The sequence below is a fragment of the Periophthalmus magnuspinnatus genome, chromosome 13 (assembly GCF_009829125.3).
Source record: "Periophthalmus magnuspinnatus isolate fPerMag1 chromosome 13, fPerMag1.2.pri, whole genome shotgun sequence".
In the NCBI taxonomy this organism is placed as follows: Eukaryota; Metazoa; Chordata; class Actinopteri; order Gobiiformes; family Gobiidae; genus Periophthalmus; species Periophthalmus magnuspinnatus.
Window position 1 is genome coordinate 23677181 of NC_047138.1, and position 21143 is coordinate 23698323.

The window sequence follows — 21143 nt, forward strand, 5'->3', positions numbered from 1 at the left end:
CGCAACTACATCTTGTGCTTTGAACTCATTTGGAACCCCCATGGGTATACCGATAGAACTGAGGTAGATATCTTCATTAAATGATCCTTGGAGTTTGGGTTTAGATTGAGGAGACAACGACCTTTTGAATACATGATTATTTCCTGAGTTAACTCTGTATGACAATTGAGTTTGTTTTAAATTTAGTGAATTTGCTGGACCTATGGTAAATGGAATAATTAACATAATCGGTGCACAAACACCTGACCATGTTTTTGGTAGAATGGCATACAAACGTAAATTTGCACATAACCACCAAATATCTGCACGAGCAGTATTATGGCCGTTCAGAAAAGCAAATTCTCTATAATTATCAGAAGATAAAGTCTGATTACAAAAATGTTTAGTGAAACTCTCTATTTCATTTTTATCATTTTTCCCTGCGTCTGTACGCATAATGGTATCTTTAAGGAAACACGTATATTTAGCTATTCCCAGAGTCCAGGATGTCGGCACATCCTTGGAGGCTACTACTGGTAGTTTATTATGAAGTTGATAGCATTCATCAGTTTTATCAAATGAATTTTTAGTGAAGAGTTTAAGTATGCAAGTTAGGTCTTTTTCATTAGAATATGGTATTGATGTAGTTGTTAATCGTGGTCTAGCTGCAGAACATGCAATGCAATCTTCTGTAGTTAAAGTATGGGCGGTATACTGTACCCATTTTAGCCAAGTATTTTCATTCATTTCGTGCCCTGTTTCAATTTTAATTGCTTCGGTTAGGGAAATTAAATCATTTTCTGGAGCAGGTTTATTAGGTTTCAAAATTGTTGTTTGGATGTAGCCTTCAAAATTTAACTTTAGTTTTCTATTGCAGGGTACAGTATCAATTTTTGAACACTGGAATCCTATAGAATAGATTCCAGAGTCATTAAGTGTTGGATTTTTAATAGATAATACTAAAGGATTGCATCTTTGAGTAATTGATTTGCGCCCTCTACAATGTTTTAGGTCCTCTTGATAAGAAGCATGATTTTTCCTAACTTTTGTTAAAGTAATTCTCTGTTGTAAGCCAATTTCAAAAGTATCTTTTTCTTTATTATATTGTCCACTGGTACTTGTTATAACTCTGGCGATCTCTATAACCTTATCATTTTGAGCATTTACCTTGGTCAGACATGTATCTTTGCAGACAATTTGTACATTTAAGGCATGGTCTATAGCAGGTGCGTCTTGCATACAGTCTAGTACTTCGCATACATCAAAAAGTACGTTGCACGTTTGTCCTTCATAACAATATTTTAGAAGTTTTGGTGTCCCTCTCTTTACTCTTTTCAGTGCCCATTGTCTCTTACCTGTATTGTTTGTTGTCAGCTCGGTTGTTGTTTTGATTGTTGGCTGTCCGAGGCCATTCTCAACACTTCCATGAATAAGGGGAACGTACCAACACACTAGAACAATAGAAATTAGCATAATTAGTGTGATCCAGAATAGACAATGAAAATTTTCCAAAAGTTTTTTCAAAAAATATGGCTTAAAAAATGGCCTATACTCTCCTTCTCCCGCTTCTTCTTCTCCCCCTTTCTTCCTCCTCTTCTGGAGCCCCAGTGTCAGAAGGTGGTCGGGGTTGTTCATCAGGGTCGCTGTTTCCAGCGATGTCTGGATTTGGTCGGCTTTCTTCATTCTGCATGGTAGATGTGGTGGCAATGTCAGTTTGGATTTGGGTTAGACTTCGTTCACTTGGGTCTACTGGTGACTTAAAGCAGTGTGATAAATGGTACCACACTTTAGATGTTTCTTTTTGAACTTGTACTGATCTTCCAGTGGACTGTAGAACTTGATATGGACCAGTTTGATATGGTTGAGTCCAGTTGTGTCGTTTGTGTACCTTCACATACACAAAAGATCCCGGGGTTATGTTCATCTCTGGATCAATTACATCTTCAAGATCATGTGTTCTTTGTCTACATTTATGTAGTTGCATCACTATTTCTTGGAGCTGCTGAACATATGAGTGATGTTGTTTGTCCCATTCTATAAATGGTGTATCTTCAGTGAATGAGCCTTCTGGTTTATGCATTTCTCTGCCTGTTAATAGGAGATGAGGAGAATATGACGTGGTTTTGTTCACGCTATTTCTGATGTCCATCAAAACAAAAGGTAAGGCAGTGACCCAATCAAGTTTGGTGGTTTTCCAAACCTTTGCAAGTTTTCTTTTGACAGTGGCATTCATCCTTTCACATACCCCTTGACTGGCCGCATGATAGACAGTACCAAAACGTTGGGTGATATTAAGAGCCTTTAGCACATCACGGACTATTTTAGCAGTAAAATGTGTCCCGTTATCTGACCTTATGACGTGTGGAATGCCAAATCGTGGGAAGACATCAGTAGTTAGGTGCTTAACTACTTCCTTGGCAGTTTCCGTCTTGCAGGGGAACGCTTCAACCCATCTTGTATACTCACAGACTATGACCAGTAGATAGCGATATCCTCGAACTCTCATTTCTGGACCCATGTCTGTAAAGTCCATGACAATTCTTTCAAAAGGCTTATTGGGAAGAGTATAAGTTCCTGGCGGTGGTTTACAAGCTTTCTTTGGATTCATGGTTTGACAAATGCGACAATCATCTATCCAATATTGCATGATAGACTTCATGTTTGGGTGCCACCACAAATCGATATGTTTGAGGATGGCTTCGTAGCTACGATGAGTAGGGGTGTGGTATTCGTCGTAGAGCATCTGCAGCAGTGAGATAGGAGCCACAATTCTTCCTTCATGATTTCTCCAGATTCCTGAAGGATCTTTAATGGCCCCACGTTGTTTCCAAGCACCATGTTCGTATGCTCCAGCTGCTTCTTGAATTTCTCTTATGTATGTTGCATCGATCAGGTTTGCATCAGGTAACTTCTCAATCTTTTCTTCAGTGCAAACAAGCATGTTTCTTGGATTATAATTTGCAGCTTTCTTTGCAGCTTGATCTGCGGCTTGATTGCCCAGGGAAATGGAGTCTGTTCCCTTGGTGTGAGCTTTGCATTTCATGATAGCAAGTCTTGATGGCAATTGGACAGCATCTATCAGTTGTTTGATCAGTTGTTCATGCTTAATTGGAAGGCCGGTCCCAAGTTTGAAACCATTTCTGATCCAGCCAGCTAAAGACAATGTGACAGTCTTGTAAGCATAAATTGAGTCTGTATAGATGTTTACTGCTTTGCCTTCTGAAAGTTGTAGTGCTCGTAACATTGCTGTTATTTCAGCTACTTGTGCAGAACCTTTTGCTATCTGCTGGGCTTCCATCAGACGATATTGGTTAGAGGGCAGTTGTTCCACCACTGCATACGAGGACACAATATGACCTTCTTTTGCTCTGTATGCACATCCGTCACAGAAAATGGTCATCTCTGGGTCTGAAAGAGGTGTAGTATGCAAATCTGCTCTCACATACAGTTCAGTTCTGACTTTTTCTTCACACACATGTGAAAGTCCTTCAGTCTCCATATTTACTGCCATATTGGTATTTCCTCCTTCAAAAGTAATATGGGACTGTTTCAAAGTCTTTGAAATATGATTGGATCTTCGTGCAGTAGTTATGAACAAACGAGAGTTGAGATAAGCAAGTATCCCATGTTGAGTGTGCACCACCAGTGGATGATTTTGTACAATATGTGAAGTCTTCTCAATTGTCTTTGCCAGAGCAGCCAGATAACGAGCACAACCAGGTTGAGTTTGTTCATGGGGATCCAACTTACAAGAGTAGTGTTTCAGCACTCTTCGGCTCTGATGATGCTTTTGATAGAGAACAGCTTGGACAAATGATTGTTTCTCTGTCACATCTAGATGGAAGGGAATGTCATAATTTGGAGCACATAGGCTGCATGCTGCACAAATAGCTTGTTTTGTCTTGATAAATGCTTCTTCAGACTCCGTCGTCCACTGTAAATTGGCTGAGAGGTTATGCATACCATGGGGCTTAATGAGTTCTCGGAGGGGCGTTGTGAGTTCGGTATAGCCAGGGACGTACTCCCTAGAGTAATTGCAGAGTCCCAGGAAACTGAGCATTTGACGTACCGTAGTTGGTTTTGGAGTACTCAGGATAGCATCTTTGTTGTTGGCAGACACTCCTTGCGCACCGTTCGACACCTCTCGTCCGAGAAAATGCACAGTTTGTCTTGCAACTTGTATCTTTTGCCTTTTTACCTTGTACCCCTTTTTCGACAGATGTGTGAGCAGTTGTACTGTTGCTTCTAGGACCTCTTTTGCCGTTTTTCCAGCGATGAGGATGTCATCCACATAAGTGATCAGAGTGCATGTCTCTGGAAACTTCAAATCTGCCAGGTCTTGTCTTAGGAAGTGGCTGAAATAACCGGGACTGTGTTTCCATCCCATGGGCATTCTTCGGTAGGAATAGACTTTGTCTCCGTGTCTGAAAGCAAAGTACCTCTGGGAGGAGGCCTCCAAGTTGATTGTGAAGAATGCATTTGCCAAGTCTAAGACAGTGTAATACTTATGCTCTGGTGACAGATTATTCAAGGCGATGTAGGGGTCTGGCACTGGATATGATTCTCCAGCTGTAACTTCATTGATTGGACGGAAGTCTTGAACCATCCTCCAGTTCTGCAAGTCCGATTTCTTCACTGGAAAGAGAGGTGTGTTGTATTCTGATTCAGTTTCATATATCACTCCAGACTCCAGCAATCCATTAATAGTTTCTTGAATCCCCATTACTTGGTCTTCTTTGAGTGGATATTGGGGATGGTATATCGGCTTGCTTGTGGTGAGTTGCACTTTAACAGCATGTTTCGTCTGACCCACATCATTCGGGTGCATCATCCATATGTGTGATGGTACTTGGGCAAGATACCTCTCTGTATCCGGATGATTCTCGAAAATTCGTTGTCTGGATTGCTTGGATGCTCTTGTGTTATCTTCAGAGCCCTGAGGTAGCACAATTCTGAATATTTTGTGTTGTGAGTTGTAGAACACACCTCCGATTTCGGTGGCTTCATACTGAAGACTTGAAGCCAGCTTGACCATTGGACCAAGTTGTCTTGGTGAATGATGTTTGGATATGGCCAGCGATACGTGTGGTGTGCTTTCTTCACTCCCCCTGGAATACGGTCTCAGTTCTTCTGGGAGGGAGACTGCGAGTGCCATACCTTGAGGGCCCAAGTAGAGATATGAGTAGTTCACTTGAAAAGTCTGTCCATCCACCTTTTGCCATAATTCGTCATAGGTCTCATCATCAAGTGTGGAGTAGTATAGAGTGACATGCAAGGGGTCAAAAGGTTCACTGAGTGGATATAGTGATCTTGCCCATGTTTTGTAGTTTTGCCATAATGCTGATGCAGTGTTACCTTTTTCTGGATCTGTGAGTATTTCTGTCCAATAGATTGTGACTTGTGACTTTGAGTCTTGAGCAGTATCTGGAGAAAGGTACAAGATCTCAGTGGTTTTACACATAGTTGCATCTCTCAGTATCTTGAGGGTTTCACATCGGTCCAGTATTTTGTGACCTTCGGGGCAAAACACCACTGACAATGATAATTTGCACATCAAGTCTCTTCCACATATGGAGATACTGCAGTCAGGCAAGTATAAGAATTCTTGTTTCACTGTCTGTTCATTCATTGTTACTGCCAATGGTTCAGTAAAAGTTCTTACTTCTGGTTCTCCCACACAGCCGGTTATGGACATAGTCTTCGATGAGAGTGGAAATTTCTGTCGAATGCAGGATACTGTGGCTCCTGAATCCACCAAAAATTTAATCTTTTGTCCATTTACCTTCAAGACCACCATTGGTTCGCTCTTCCATGGTTTTAGCGAATGGTCTGGCTGTAGGCCCCTTCAGTAGTCATAGTGTTCATCCAAGGATCCATGAACATCTCTTCCTCCTTGATAGTAAGCTCCGACGTTCATGAGTCTTCCATTTGGAGGTGGGGGCATTGGACCGGCTGTCTGCTGTGGCATCATTGGTGGCTGCTGTTGTCGGTTGTATCTCTGCATTGGTTGCCTGTATTGTTGAAAATTGTGTGGCTCTTGCCTTTGTCCTTGAGATGCTAAGGGACAACTTCTTCTCCAGTGTCCTATTCCATGACATAGGTGGCACTGATCACGTCTTGGATTGTTCATGTAGCCAGTACCTTTGTTTCTTCTGGGGTCTCCAAAACCTCCTTGGTTCCTTGATTGAGGACCGTTGTAAATCATCACTGGCACATTTGGTATTGACATAGGCTGACCTGTTTGGGAGTTGGGTGTCACTGCTGTTGCTTGTGGTTGCTGTGTGTTCATCACCATCTTGATTGCAGTTGTTAGTTGTTTTGTGACAGATAACATGTCTTCTTCAGCAGGGTCTGACTGTATACTCATCACATTTGTGTTCTTATCTTTCTTCTTCTCTTTAACTTCAGTTTGGTATTTCTGCAATTGCAACTTCACAGTAGCCAGTTCCAACTCCTTCTTCTGGTCCTCAAACGCCTTCCTGTTTCTCTGCCACTTGTTTATTTCATGATTGCAATGTGCATCAAAGTCGTCTTCAGTCTTACGGTACAGCCCCATCACATTTTGCAAAGCCTCTTGAACCTGGTTAGGCATCCCCTTGACCAGAACAGACCTGAACATGACTGACATACCAGTTCCTGGCTCAATTGGTTCTCCAGTGACATCATGATATAGGCTTGTGGCACGTTGCTTGAAGCTGTAATAATCTTCAGTATCTCTCATCTGCATGGATAACAACTCTTCTGTCACAATGCATGGATATCGTGTCCTGAGTTCTTCTTCCAGGATGTCTCGGAAGATGTGAATGGCATTGTTATTCTGTAGCCGCATTCTCAATCTTCTTTCTATGGCTTTTCTGATGTTATCAGCGACTGTTTCATCGGCAGCTTTGATTAGGGCAGCTTGCATGTCTCCCCAACATAGTTTATCTCCAGCCGTCTGCTTCAGGAGAGCTCTCATCCATGGCACGCCTCCTTTGGTCAGCTTTGGTAGGGTGAGCATCAGGGCACTCCAGTCCTTTAATGTGAATGGCTGGTAGACCACTTGTCGGCCATCCGTCCTTATTGGAAAGACAGTTGCAGGTTCTCTTTGTTGGATGGGATTGATGGTACCGTTGATGTATGCCTCTTCGTATCGAGTCTCTTCAACAGTTCCGCTGAACGATCCATCAACTGAAAAGGGTTCATCATTTTGTTTCATTGAGACTTCAGCCATAGCACCTCTAGTTTCATCTTCTTCAGTCCTTGAGAGCAAACTTCCGCTTGTCTTCGTTGTCATCTCTTGGTCAGGCATCATTTCTTGTCTTTGCATGCGTCTCTCGTCATCACTTCGCTTCAGCTTTTTCTCAGTTTCAATAATATGAGCCAGTGCAGCTACTTGGTTTTGGACAGAGTCAATTTTTTCTTCTATTTCTCTTGAGCATGCTCCAACAGATGTTAATGCCAACTCTCCTCCAACTACCTTGTGAGTTATCTTCGGGGTCAAGCATGCAGCCAGGTCTGATGTCATCATGGAAGCAGAAGATTTCCTCAGCACTGGGTTTTTGCTGGTGGTACCTGAATATGGTGGGGGCAGAGCAGCTTTTCTGGACATCTCATACCAGCATTCTTCATCATGTGGGGATGGACTGGTTGCATACCGTAAAGTACTGTCGAGACGTGGAACATCATCATCTGTGTTGTCTTCATCCCATCTTTGTGATCTTTGATTTTTCTTTAGTACTTTACTGCCAGTCACTTCTTCTTCTTCATCAGAATTTTCAGGTTCTTCCCAGGACTTTCTGTGCTTAGAGCGTGTGGCATATTTGTGTGATGTTTTATTTTCTTCAAGGGTTGGATATACGCCTGCTGCAGGTTCGTTCGGTTTCTCTCTCAGCAGTTCTTCCTTCAGGGACACTTCCTTCTCCTTCGGCTTAAGAACCAGGATAGAAGACAATTCTTTCGTTTCTTTTATCACCGTCATCTCCTTTGCCCATTTATGCATCTTCTTCGCCATTCTCATCTCATTCTCGTACTTCTGTATTTTTATTTGACTCTTCATCTCATTTTTGTGCTTTTGTATCTTCAATTGGTTCACCTTTCTTACTAAAGCACTTCGGGTTGGGTCCAATTGGCACTGTTTGATCTTCTCCTTGTAGTAGTTTTTGATGTTCTTCCATTGTTCTTCTGTGGGGGCAATGGCATCTTTTCCACCATGGATCATTCCTTTTTTGACATATTTTTTAATAATGACTTGAATGATGGACTGGGTTTCTTGGGCCTTTTTTGGATCTGCCTCCTCCTGCAGGGCTTTATTTTTCCAGAATTCTACCAATTGGTCTAGCGTGATGAACTGGGACATTGTGATATATATTGTATTATAGTATTTTGTTAAATTACCCTCTCGGCTACTGTATAACAATTTGGATATTGTTTTAAATTTGTTGTCAAGTCTATGATTTTGGCAGAATGAGTCACTATTTAATGAACAGTTTGTCTTTCACTATCTACCTGTGGACTCTAAAGGGGTTTTGATCTCGAAGGGGGCGTCTTCGTTCCCTCTTCCTGTCTTTAATTTAGTTTCTAAAAAAAAAGAAAAAACTTAACTTAGAATGAGTTACTATTTAATGAACAATTTGTCTTTAACTATCTACCTGTGGACTCTAAGGGGTTTTTGATCTCGGAGGGGGGGCGTCTTCGTTCTCACTTCCTGCCTTTAATTTGGTTTCTAAAAGAGAGAAAAAACTTAACTTAGAAGACTTAGAAAGAGCTCGAAATTCACCCAAAAGCCAGCATTATCCTATTTTAGTACTTGATTAAGATCATTTATTTTATTTATTCTTTATTTTATTTATCGCTTTTTTTTTTTTTTTTTTTTTTTTTTTTTTTAAGTTTTATTTTCAATTCAATTTAATTTTTTCCGATTCCAATTTCAATTCAATTTTTTTTTTTTTTTTTTTTTTTTTTTTTTTCAATTTTCAATTTTAATTTGTATTATTTATTTAATTATTTATTTTATTTTTTAATCTTTTTTTTTTTTTTTTTTTTTCCAATTTCAATTCAATTTTTTATTTTAATTTGTATTAGTTATTTATTTATTTATTTTTAAATTAAAGAAGTATTATTTTATTTTATTTTTTTTTAAGTTTTAAAATTATTCTTTATTATAAATATATTCTTTATTATTATTATTATTTAAATTTAACAATCCTGCTAATTATTATTATAATTTAATTCTGTTTATTTCTATTAGTATTATTTAAAAAACAGTTTTAGATAACACCTTTCAACAACTACACTTCACTCAGCCCCAACAGGGCACGAACAAAGATTCAATCAATAATGACTAGACCTGACCAATAGCGACCTAGGCCCAACAATCACTCAATCTCCATCCTAAATAAACATCCAACCAACAACTAACTGACCTGCGCCATGTGCAGCTACCCACACCTAGTCAATGATCAACCAACCACCAGCGCATGCACCTGCAAACGCACACCCAAGTATCAACCCAAATTGACACTCAAACATGCGTCCACAAATACACACACAAATGGCTAGCCAAGGACCAACCAAGCACAAAACTAGCATGAACAACTACACACAACACAAGCCAATAAATTCCAAATCAAGTGCTCACTTAAGGCCACAACCAAACAGTCCCTAAGCCCGAATCACCACCAATTAAGTACCTGCACTTCACTAAGGCCAAATAGGGTGCAGCCATTACAAAGTGCCACCCAGTTTTACTTCACATCCACCTAATAATGCAAAAATGTAAACTACAAAATGCCCAACAATTGTACAACAACAGCTTCACTTCATATCCATTAAGCCTTGCGTTTTCCTTCCAATAGAGTTACATTACAAATACTTTAAACTTTTCCCCAATTTGCATTTCCCAGCTCTCAAAATAAAATCTTAAAGTAACAATTTTTTTTTTTTTTTTTTTTTTTTTTAATTTGGGGTCTATCTTCAATCTGTCTTCACACTAATGAGTTAATTACCAGATTAGTTAAGTAATTAAATAATACATTTTTGTTTTGGTTAGTAGACCCTACTTTAATGGATAATGTACAATTTTGGAACTCAAAACCTCCTGCAACTCTTAATTTCCACCACTGCATTGTGTTCGTTGGTTGTACAGTGATACAAATTAAGTTGAGCCACGTTATAGGAGAAACCTGGAGACAACTTGAACTTCAAAATATTTAATTTAATTTAATTTAATTTAATTTAATTTAATTTAATTTAATTTAATTTAATTTAATTTAATTTAATTTAATTTTAATTTAATTTAATTTAATTTAATTTAATTTAATTTAATTTAATTTAATTTAATTTAATTTAATTTAATTTAATTTAATTTAATTTCAATTCAATTTCAATTCAATTCAATTCAATTCAAATCCAATTCCAATTCAATCCAAATTCAATTCAAATTCAACTCAAACTCAACTTAAATTCAATCTAAATTCAACCCAAATTCAATCCAAATCTAATCTAAATTTAATTTTAATTTAATTTAATTTAATTTAATTTAATTTAATTTAATTTAATTTAATTTAATTTAATTTAATTTAATTTAATTTAATTTAATTTAATTATTTATTTTTTTTTAATTTTTATTTCTTAATTTATTTATTTATTTTATGAAATTTGTCAAAATGAATAAGTGCCTCAGTTTTGATGAAGAAATGAGTTCTGCTGTAACAAAGTTGTTTTTGTAGTCATAAATTATCCCAGGACAACACAAGGCTCAACCTTTCACAATGAGAAGCAAAACCGTCATCCCACAACCATCAAGCATCCAATAAATGCAAAGCAATATCCTTATTTCAAATACATTGAGCAATTATCCATAAACAACTAACAAATGTAAAACCATAGCTTCATTCCACATGCATTAAACAATTATCCACAAATAACCCAATAAACGCAAAATAATAGCTCTGTTCACATAAATCAAACAATTATCCACCAATATCTAGTAAATGCAAAACATTAGCTCCATTTCACTTAAATAAAACAATGATTCACACAACTAGTAATTGCAAAATATTGGCTTTCTTCCATTTAAGTCAAACAATTATCCACCACTAATCCAATAAAGGCAGAACATTAACATTATTCCACATAAATCAATTATCCAAAAATAACTAGTAAATACAAAACAATAGCTTTATTCTACTTAAATCAAACAATTATTCATGAATAATTCAATAAATGCAAAACATTAGCATCATTTCACATAAATCAATTATCCACAAATAACTAGTAAGTACAAATCAATAGCTTTATCCTACTTAGATCAAACAATTATTCACAAATAATTCAATAAATGCAAAACATTAGCATCACCTGACATCAATTAAACAATTATCCATACAATTGCCCAATAAATGCAAAATCAATCCTTTACCACATTAATTAAACAATTATCTATACCTTCTATTAACTTCCAATCATAGCAACAGTTTTTTAATTCTCCCGATTAGTCAATTTATTTATGTGAATATCATTTTAAAAGAACCATAACCCATCTGGCCACTACAAGATACAGCCACTAACAAATATCATCCAATAATATATCAGTTAACCATTTAAACTGTCTATTTTGTATCACAATCATCCCAACTTAAGATGGAAGCTGAATCAGGGAGATTTAATGCCATAATTTTAGTGGTCCGTGGCGAACACAAGCATAACAATAAAGCCATAATCAACACAATAGCCAGAGTTAGAAAAACAGCAACAAATGCAGCCACAATATAAATAACATTTCCTTTCAAGATATTTTTTAAGGCATCATACTCTTCTTTTAGATCTTTTAGCATTTTAGCGACATTTGCTGAGTTTGACGGACACAAGTTTTTGGTTATAATTCTAGCTTCGTCTATAATCTCTTTTACCATTTCATTCTTTAATTTCTTAATCATAGTCTCTATTTTTGTTTCTTGTGTGGATTTTGATTCAGAAACTGCTCCAATTGTAAGCGTAACCTTTTTCATAAGAGTGCCAATTTGACTTTTTATCATTTGGACATCAAACAGACTATTTTCACTAGCATTTTGGTATGTCACATTAAGATGCTTGCTATTTTTGACCGTTGTATTTACATTTCTTATTGTATTATTTTCACAAATATTGTCAATATTACGTAGTTCCTTACTACCAAAAGGATATGAGATGCAAACACAGCCAATATTAGAACGAATGGGCTGATTGTACCATGTACACTGTATTTTGGTCTGGGTTACATTATCTTTTTGCTTGGGGATATTGCTAATGAAATCACAAACTTTCGAGTGGACACCGTGTTCCGGCGAATAAGTTGCTATTTCTTGCTCTTTCCTAGTTAAGTCTACCAAGTTAATTCCATCTATTAATGCTTCTGTTTCACAGGGAATATAAATGATGCCAATCTGAATTATTGCCCCTTTATCAACTTTGCAGTAACAAGTAATTTCATGTTCATTCTGAGTAAAATTCATTTGAACAGGTTCGTTTGCTTGAGCTCTTATTATGCTAATAAATATTGTTGCCAGCATTACATATAGTTTTTTTGGGTACCACATTTTTATATAAACTTGATTAAACAGTTTTGTTTTCTTTTTTAGTGTAAAGTTTTAACCACTAAATATTTTTTTTATAAAACTTGCTTTTTTTCTCTCTTCGTGCTAAGCCATAAACACGGAAATGATTAACTTTGTTTCTAATCACAATTTACCTGATCAAAGTCTAAACTTGCTACTTATTGTTAATTCCTAGTGCTTTTTTTCTCTCTTCGTGCTAAGCCATAAACACGGAAATGATTAAATTTGTTTCTAATTACACTTTACCTGATCTAAGTGTAAACTTGCTATTTATTATTAATTCCTAGTGCTTTTTTTCTCTCTTCGTGCTAAGCCATAAACACGGAAATACTTACTAATTTAAAGTTATAACAATTAATTGCACAGAATGTCCCAAGAGCACATCACATTAATTTAGCATTAAACCAATTGACAGAAATTCTATGAAAAAGGCCTCTGTCGTACCGTCTTTTGGAGCGCTCGTTTTTGCGATGTCTTTCTCAGGCGTTCTGTGGAGGAGAAGGTTCGCCCTTGCGACCAGGACTTAGCATCACGTCAGGGGTCACCAAAACTGTCAGTTTTCCTGGACGGCGAACTAGAAGCAGGAGTCGAGAAGGCCGGGCAGTTTCAAATCAGTCTCTTTATTCAGCAGATGCAGGCATCAATCGAATGAAACACCAACTGTCTCCTGTTTTACATCTCTACTGTGGCTCCTTATATACTAGTTAACACACGTCATAATTCCTCAATAATTAGCTAGAAATGTACAGCACGCAGATTGTTATCTGGGTTCAATGAAGACAAAGTGCACAAAAACAAGCATTTTTAGCTGATCTTTCAAAGTATCATCATATATGGAGGTTCAGGGTACATATACAATCTCATGCCACGTTGGCGCACACGTAAACAGGAGTACAAAGTATGATTTACCATATTACATGGAATAATAATCTCACAGAGCCTGTCACAACCAGTGAGTGGGCCACCCCAATCGTGCCAGTTCCCAAAAAGAATGGAGGAATACGAACATGTGGAGACTTTAAAGTGACTGTAAACCCATTGCTCAGTGTAGAGCAATATCCACTGCCTTTAATTGAAGATTTGTTTGCAGGTCTGAGCGGAGGTCAAAAGTTCAGTAAAATTGACCTTAACCAGGCTTATCTGTAAATGCGTGTGGATGAACAATCACGTGAGTTGCTAACGATTAATACGCACAAAGGACTTTTCAGGTATTGCAGATTACCTTTTGGCATCACATCGGCCCCGGCTCTGTTTCAGCGGGCCATGGATCAGATCTTGAGTGGATTGCAAGGAGTACAGTGCTATTTGGACGATATTCTCTGCACGGGTGCAAACGACGAAGAGCATCTTCGCAACCTGGATGCTACACTGCAGAGGCTACAACAGTATGGACTCAGAGTTCGCAAGGAGAAGTGTGAGTTCTTGAGACCATCTGTGGAGTACCTAGGTCACGTTATTGATGAAAAAGGCCTACACACAGCTCCTTCAAAGATAGCGGCTATTGTAGATGCACCCTCTCCTGAAAATGTGAGTCAGTTGAGATCTTTTCTAGGCCTCTTGAACTACTATGGACGGTTTATACCTAACCTTGCATCACTGTTAAAGCCGTTACATGAACTGTTATGTCATGACAAGAAATGGAGATGGACGAATGACTGTGAAAAAGCTTTTCAGGATGCAAAGGAGGCACTTACCAGTTCAGAGGTTCTGACACACTTCAATCCCTCACTTCCAATCCAGCTGGCCTGTGACGCGTCACCCTATGGAGTGGGTGCCGTCATCTCTCACACATTTCCAAATGGTGAGGAAAAACCAATTGCATTTGCTTCTAGGACATTGAATAAGGCAGAGTCCAACTATGCTCAGTTGGAACGTGAGGCACTGAGCATCATTTTTGGAGTGAGGAAATTCCATCAATATTTGTATGGAAGGAAGTTTACCCTTTTAACAGATCACAGACCCCTCACAACGATCTTGGGACCGCACACTGGAATACCATCGCTTGCAGCTTCACGTCTTCAAAGGTGGGCTTTGTTGTTGTCAGCTCACTCGTATGACATAAAGTATCGCAAATCTGATTCTCATTGCAACGCAGATGGACTTTCCAGGTTACCACTCCCTGTTACCAAACATGAACCTAACACAGTGGACATTTTCTATTTCAAAAATGTGGAAAGGGCACCAGTTTCAGCTGCCCAAGTGAAAAAGGCGACCAGAAATGACCCTGACCTGTCAGTAGTCATGGACATGGTAATTAAAGGACAATCGAAAGTTGATAGCTCCGCTCTCAAACCTTTTATTGATAGAAGGTGGGAGCTTTCTGTCCAGTCAGGTTGTCTGCTGTGGGGAAGGCGGGTTATCCTTCCACAGTCACTGCGTGCTAAAATGTTAGAGCAGCTGCATGCAGGTCACAGTGGGATAGTGAAAATGAAGGAAATGGCTAGGAGCTATTTTTGGTGGCCAGGATTAGACAAACAAATAGAAAACATGGCCAAAAGTTGTTCATCTTGTCAAAAGACTCGTAACAACCCACCTGCAGCTCCTCTACATCCATGGGACTTTCCACAGGACCCTTGGTACCGCATTCACATAGACTTTGCAGGTCCATTTGAGGACCGAATGTTCCTGATCGCTGTCGATGCTCACAGCAAGTGGCCAGAGGTAGCTATCATGAAATCTACTACATCAGAAAAGACTGTTGAGGAACTTGGAGAGATGTTTAGCCGTTTTGGGGCTCCTGTTCAGCTCATCTCAGATAACGGTCCCCAACTCGTGTCAAAAGAAATGTCTGATTTTCTACAAGCAAATGGAGTTCAACACATTAAGTCAGCCCCATACCACCCTGCAACAAACGGGTTAGCAGAGAGGTTTGTGCAGACTCTCAAACATGCACTGAAAGCCTCACAAGGACAAGGCACTCTGCACCAAAGGCTGCATGAGTTTCTTCTCAAGTACCGCACCTCTTCACACTCAACCACCAAGGCATCTCCTGCAAGCCTCATGTTCAACAGAGAACTTCGAACGAGCTTGGACCTTCTCAAACCTCCAACAGTAAAAGACATTGTTCAGGCAGACCAACGAAAACAAGTAAAGTACAGAGACATTCATGCGAAAGATCGAGTGTTTGTACCTGGAGATTCAGTGCTGGCTAGAAACTATCAGAGTAAGGTAAAGTGGGCTCCTGCCACTGTCATTGCCCAAACTGGCCCTGTCTCCTACACTGTCCAGACAGCTGATGGAGTTTGGCGCCGCCATGTGGACCAACTTTTAAAAACACCTAACACTACTCAAGAACTGTCTGTTGATTCTAAAAAAAATGCTAATGTATTTGTACCTGAACTATGGAAGCCCGTTTCCGCCATGAAAAAAAATAATAAAAGCTCCACAGAAAGTCGAAATTACGAGTTTTAAACTCGTAATTAGGAGTTTTAAAACTCCTAATTATGAGTTTAAAACTCGTAATTATGAGTTTAAAACTCGTAATTATGAGTTTAAAACTCGTAATTATGAGTTTAAAACTCGTAATTACGAGTTTAAAACTCGTAATTAGGACTTTTAAAACGACTAATTATGAGTTTAAAACTCGTAATTAGGACTTTTAAAAGTATGAATTATGAGTTTATAACTCGTAATTTTGGGAATGTAACATTTACAAAAAGTGAACCTTATCAATTTTGATTAAATGAATTTGGTATTTTAATAATTTCCTCAATAAACCAGCGGGGTTGTGACCAGCTGGCACTCTGCTCAGACCAGGAAAACGAGCGCTCACAGACACAGAGCACAGCTCATGAGTGGTCAGAACAGCACTCAGGGCCCACTGATTTGTTCAAGACGCCAGAAACTTTACTGGAGCTTAATTTATTCATTTTTTAAAAGTATGTAGGTGATAAACATAACAGTCCTCCTCCTGTCTCCTCTGCTCTGTACACTCAGTTGCAGTGTGCTACAAGCTCAATTAAGACTTTAAAAGTTCTAATTACGAGTTTTAAACTCATAATTAGTAGTTTTAAAACTCATAATTACGAGTTTTAAACTCATAATTAGTAGTTTTAAAAGTCCTAATTACGAGTTTTAAACTCGTAATTACGAGTTTTAAACTCATAATTACGAGTTTTAAACTCGGCTCTGGTACAGATGTGACACTTTGTTTTTCTACTTTGTCTGAAAGAGAAACATCTACAGTAGGACTGACTGGTTTTGACATTTCTACAGGTAAGTAGCATGGTTCAGTATGGAAGCCCGTTTCCGCCATGAAAAAAAAAATAAAAGCCCCACAGAAAGTCGAATAATCAGAATATCTATGTCTATGTGTGTAATTATGTATTTACTTAAAGAGGGGTATTATACAAAATCGACTTTTTTGGAGTTTTCTTGTTATAATGTTGTTCCCTCATCAAAAACATGCCTCAAGTGGTTTTAAATGTCATCCATGCATGTTTGAGTCCGTTCAAACCCTCCTTACAGTTAGCTGAACGATTCTGTCCAATGCTCCGTCCACAAATATACAAAAACATGATATCAAACAGTACACAATAACTTGACAAACCTGATGTGATGTGTAGTTTCATAGCGGGGTGCACACTGATTGTGCTGTGATAGTGCTCTGAAGGGGGAATGACTTGACGCAGAGAGCAAAGAGAGGGGAGACTCTGAGCGTCACAAACAAAACTGAAACTTATTTAACATGTTAATACATTGTTTACTAATACATACCCCCTCTTTAACATCTGCACCAGTGACAGAACATTCCCTTGTTGTAGATAGACTGTTTCTGACAGCACGGCCTGACAAACTGTAGTGTGTCATGGTGGCTGAGTGGCTCGCACTCATGCCTCACAACAAGAAGGTTATGGGTTTGATTCTGGTTTCCACTATCAACACAGAGCACACACATGCACAGCTAAGGCCCTGACGAAAACTAACTCTGGAGATCTGGAAATGGCTCACCAAGTGCTGCACTGTGCGCCCACTGCTCCTGGAAGCTTGCATAAGAGGTGTAGATGGATGGGTTAGAGGTAGAGGACAAATTTCTCTATGGGGACAATAAAGTGTTCTTTAAAGTAGACCTATTCTGCAAAATAGTTTTTTCAGAGCTTCTAATCATGTTATAGTTGTTTCCCCTTCTCATTTCCCCTCTCAAATTTGTTTTTGAAGTGGTTTGTGCATGTCTTTAATCTCTTACTTTCATTATTTATTGTCACCATCTTGCCAATCAACTCTCGTTTTCACCGCTACTGGCTTACACCCACTGCTCTGTACTTATTTCAACCTTCAATTTTATTTTCTTAATCAGTGATACACATAGTAATTTTGATACAAACAAAAAATAAAATAAAAATCTACTACTATATAGATTGTACATGGTTTCTTTGTGTATTTTCTCAAATTTAAATGAAATGTATTTGTTTTCTAAAATGGTCTTTTGTCATTTTCTAATGAAAATGAAAGTTAATGAAAGGTGCAGTTAATGAAGGAAAAACTCACAATGGTCACAAAAATAACTTGAATCTGACAAAAGTAATAATAAATAAAAATTCTATGAAATTTAACCAATGAAAGTCAGACATTACTTTTCAGCCATGCTTCAACAGAACTATTTTAAAAATAAACGTATATAAGAAGTCTGGACAACCTTCCTTATCGAAGGGAACCAACAACTTTGTCCACATGTTCATCTGCACAGGTGTCCACAGCACAGAGGACATCAGAGCAGGTATCTGCACAGCTGTCACCTCTACTGGAGCAAAGTACAATCCGTCAGTAGTATTAACAGGGAACTTGGATTATTTTAGTTTGGGAAACAAAGATGAACAGGCCACATTAGAAATCTGACACATTTATTAATTTCAGCCTGGATATTTTAAGCTAGTGGACTTTGAACAGAGAGGGACATTCAGCAAATTGTCAAAGAGAGTCTGCTGTCCCGACATCGAGACAGGTCGGCCTATGATGCCATGTAATAGGAGCTATTGATCATATTTAACAGGCTTTGGGTTATATACACTGGTGGAAAATAAGTAAGTAAAGTTTAAAGTAGATACTTTTTACCTGTACTTCACTTTGAGGGCAGGTATCTGTACTTTCTACTCTACTACATTTTTGAACTGAGCTGAAAAGTAAAAGTATGCTTACTATTGTTTGAGCCCTGCTGAAAAGGTTGAGGGTTTATTTTTAACACGTTCATAATTTGAGCAAACAAAAATATACAATTAAAGCCGCAAGCTTCGCACTCGGCCGACCCGGCACTCCCTGTGGGTGGCGCTGACGCGCCACTTGCCTCTGTTTTATTGCGGCTTTGGACTCCGTTTGGCACCAAACAAGTGAAAAGACATCGGAAGTGCTGATGCACAAAATGGCAAAATTTGGGTTTTTCCAGGCATCGCCATGGCAACACCGTGCAAAATACAAACTTGGCCCCCTGAACTTTTTTGACGGGGACAACCTGAAGCCATCACTTTTCACTTTGTGAATGGCGAGGGCTAATAATAATAATAATAAGAAGAAACCCAGGAAGAACAATGCCCCTCGCCATCACTTTGTGAGTGGCGAGGGCCAATAAAAATGAACACTATAGCGCCCCCTACCATAGAGGTGAAACGCCAACATTATCCAATTCCTAAGAAATTTGGGGAATCAATTTATGGTCTCAGAAGAAACAAAAAATGACATTATGGCCATGGGTTATTTTCCACTGTTGGCCACCAGGGGCGCAATGAATTGAAAAGAAATTGGCACTTGGCACTTTGAGTTTCATGTCTATGAATTATATCTACTCCTAGGTTTTTCATCCGAATTACATCAAACTCCACATACAGCATGTACACATGATTATTGTCAATAAACATCCACGTTTTGGGGATATTCTTTCTGGTTTATGCACAGCACACAAAAAAATATGACTGCTTTCCTGCATATTTGATTCCCTCTCACAGACACATGGATCAGCCTAAAAAGCTCAAATTCTAATCACTGATGCGGATTAAAACTGTGAATAGAGAACCATAATAAACATGTGGCCAGTGACCTCCATAGCGCCCCCTACTGTACAGGTAAAAAACACAACTTTGTCCGATTGGCATGAAAGTTGGTGAGATCATTGTGGACCTCAAAAGAGGCAAAAAAAAGTCCATTACACCATACCTGTATAGTGCACGAGGTTGCCAGTTCAACGCCGTGGACCTCCATTATAATGTGTTGGTCACACATATTTATATAGAAACTGAGTGAAGGGGGGTGGATTGCGGCCGTGGGGTGGCCAGGCGGGAAAAATGGTGCGTGGGGGTGGTGGCCGGCCCCGGGCGGTCGCGTGGGGGGGCGGTCGCGTGGGGGGCGAGGGCCATCATCGCCGCTTGCGGCTTTAATGTGACTTGTTACCCTTGTAGAGTGCTGCTCTCCGTGTTGAGCCGTGGTTTCCTGACCAGTATTTATGTTGGCTATGCAGGTACATTTTATGTAATTTTATTGTAAAACATTTTCAATTAATTGTTTAACATTGCCAGTTGATGAGAGTCGGGCACGAGAGTGCTGCTCTCTGTGTTGAGCCGTGGTTTCCTGACCAGTATTTATGTTGGCTATGCAGATTAAACTACGAAGAACCGCACTGTGTACTGGCCAATTATTCACAACACAACGCAGATAAACTGTACAACAATCGAGGACGAACACTGACTGGTAGTTCCTGCAACCAGCTGGACTTTTGCACGGCCAAGTTCAGCGCGGTTACAATTACACTCATTGCACATTACACTCATTGCACAGTTCCCATTATTGCACCATACAAATTCTTGCATATTCCAGTCATTACACAGTCCCCATTATTTCAGTCAGTTTGGCAACCCATTCAGGACAATTATATTCTGCACCCACCCCCACCCCTTCATATTTTGTCCATACATGCAAATATGTCTCTATGGAACAGTTAAAACCACTGCTACTATAGGTGAGTGCATGTTTGGTTTGACCATAACCAGTTTTTCATCTGAGCTTTAAAAGAACTGTATGTGGGACATTCTCTCAGGGTTACCGGGAGACTATTCCACAGGTTCCCACCTTGGACAGATAATATTCTGACCAAAGGTGGTCCGTCTGTGACGAATCAGCAGGTCACCTCTGGTGGTAGCCTGCGTGGTCCTTGCTAGATTGTCTTTATATTTAATGTACTCCTTTAAAGGTGGTGGTGCGAGGGAGTGTAGGACCTTGTAAATTAGACAAGCTCTTTTGAGGTTGACCATGTTGTTAAATTCCAATAGTCTATGCTTTTTCAGAACGTGACAGTGATAGTGGGAAATTGATTTTTTATCAAGTATTTTTAGACCTCTTTTATAGAGGTTTTCAATGGTTTTAAGTGTTGTGGGACAGGCAAGAGACCAAGTAGTTAAACAGTAGTCTATGTGGGAGATGATCATAGAGTAGAAGTAGGTTTTAGCAGCAGTCATGTTTAAGATCCATTTGGATCCAATATTTTCAGTAATATTCGAACAGTTTCTTGAGAAACAACAAATCCTCTCTGGATAGCTCTATGGTGTAACCACCGATACCCCTGCAGCCCACCACTTCCAGCCAGTTCCTCTTCACAAAAGTAGCAAT

At 38.9% G+C, this 21143-nt stretch overlaps 1 protein-coding gene across 1 annotated transcript; it reads left to right on the forward strand.

Moving 5' to 3' along the window:
* Positions 1 to 13817: 13817 nt before the first annotated feature.
* LOC117379843 (uncharacterized protein K02A2.6-like) lies at positions 13818 to 20097 on the forward strand. The gene is made up of 3 exons (XM_033976554.2): positions 13818 to 15850; positions 19940 to 19998; positions 20057 to 20097. The coding sequence occupies exons 1-3, from the start codon at positions 13818 to 13820 to the stop codon at positions 20095 to 20097; spliced, it is 2133 nt and encodes a 710-aa protein (XP_033832445.2).
* The last annotated feature ends 1046 nt before the right edge of the window (positions 20098 to 21143 follow it).

Bases quoted from the DNA above. Each gene is read 5' to 3' on its own strand.
- LOC117379843 (XM_033976554.2), top strand. From the start codon at position 13,818: ATGGATCAGATCTTGAGTGGATTGCAAGGAGTACAGTGCTATTTGGAC. The intron at 15,851-19,939 runs GTCTGTTGATTC...TTACCCTTGTAG, and splicing joins CCTAACACTACTCAAGAACT to AGTGCTGCTCTCCGTGTTGA. The intron at 19,999-20,056 runs GTACATTTTATG...TAACATTGCCAG, and splicing joins TATTTATGTTGGCTATGCAG to TTGATGAGAGTCGGGCACGA.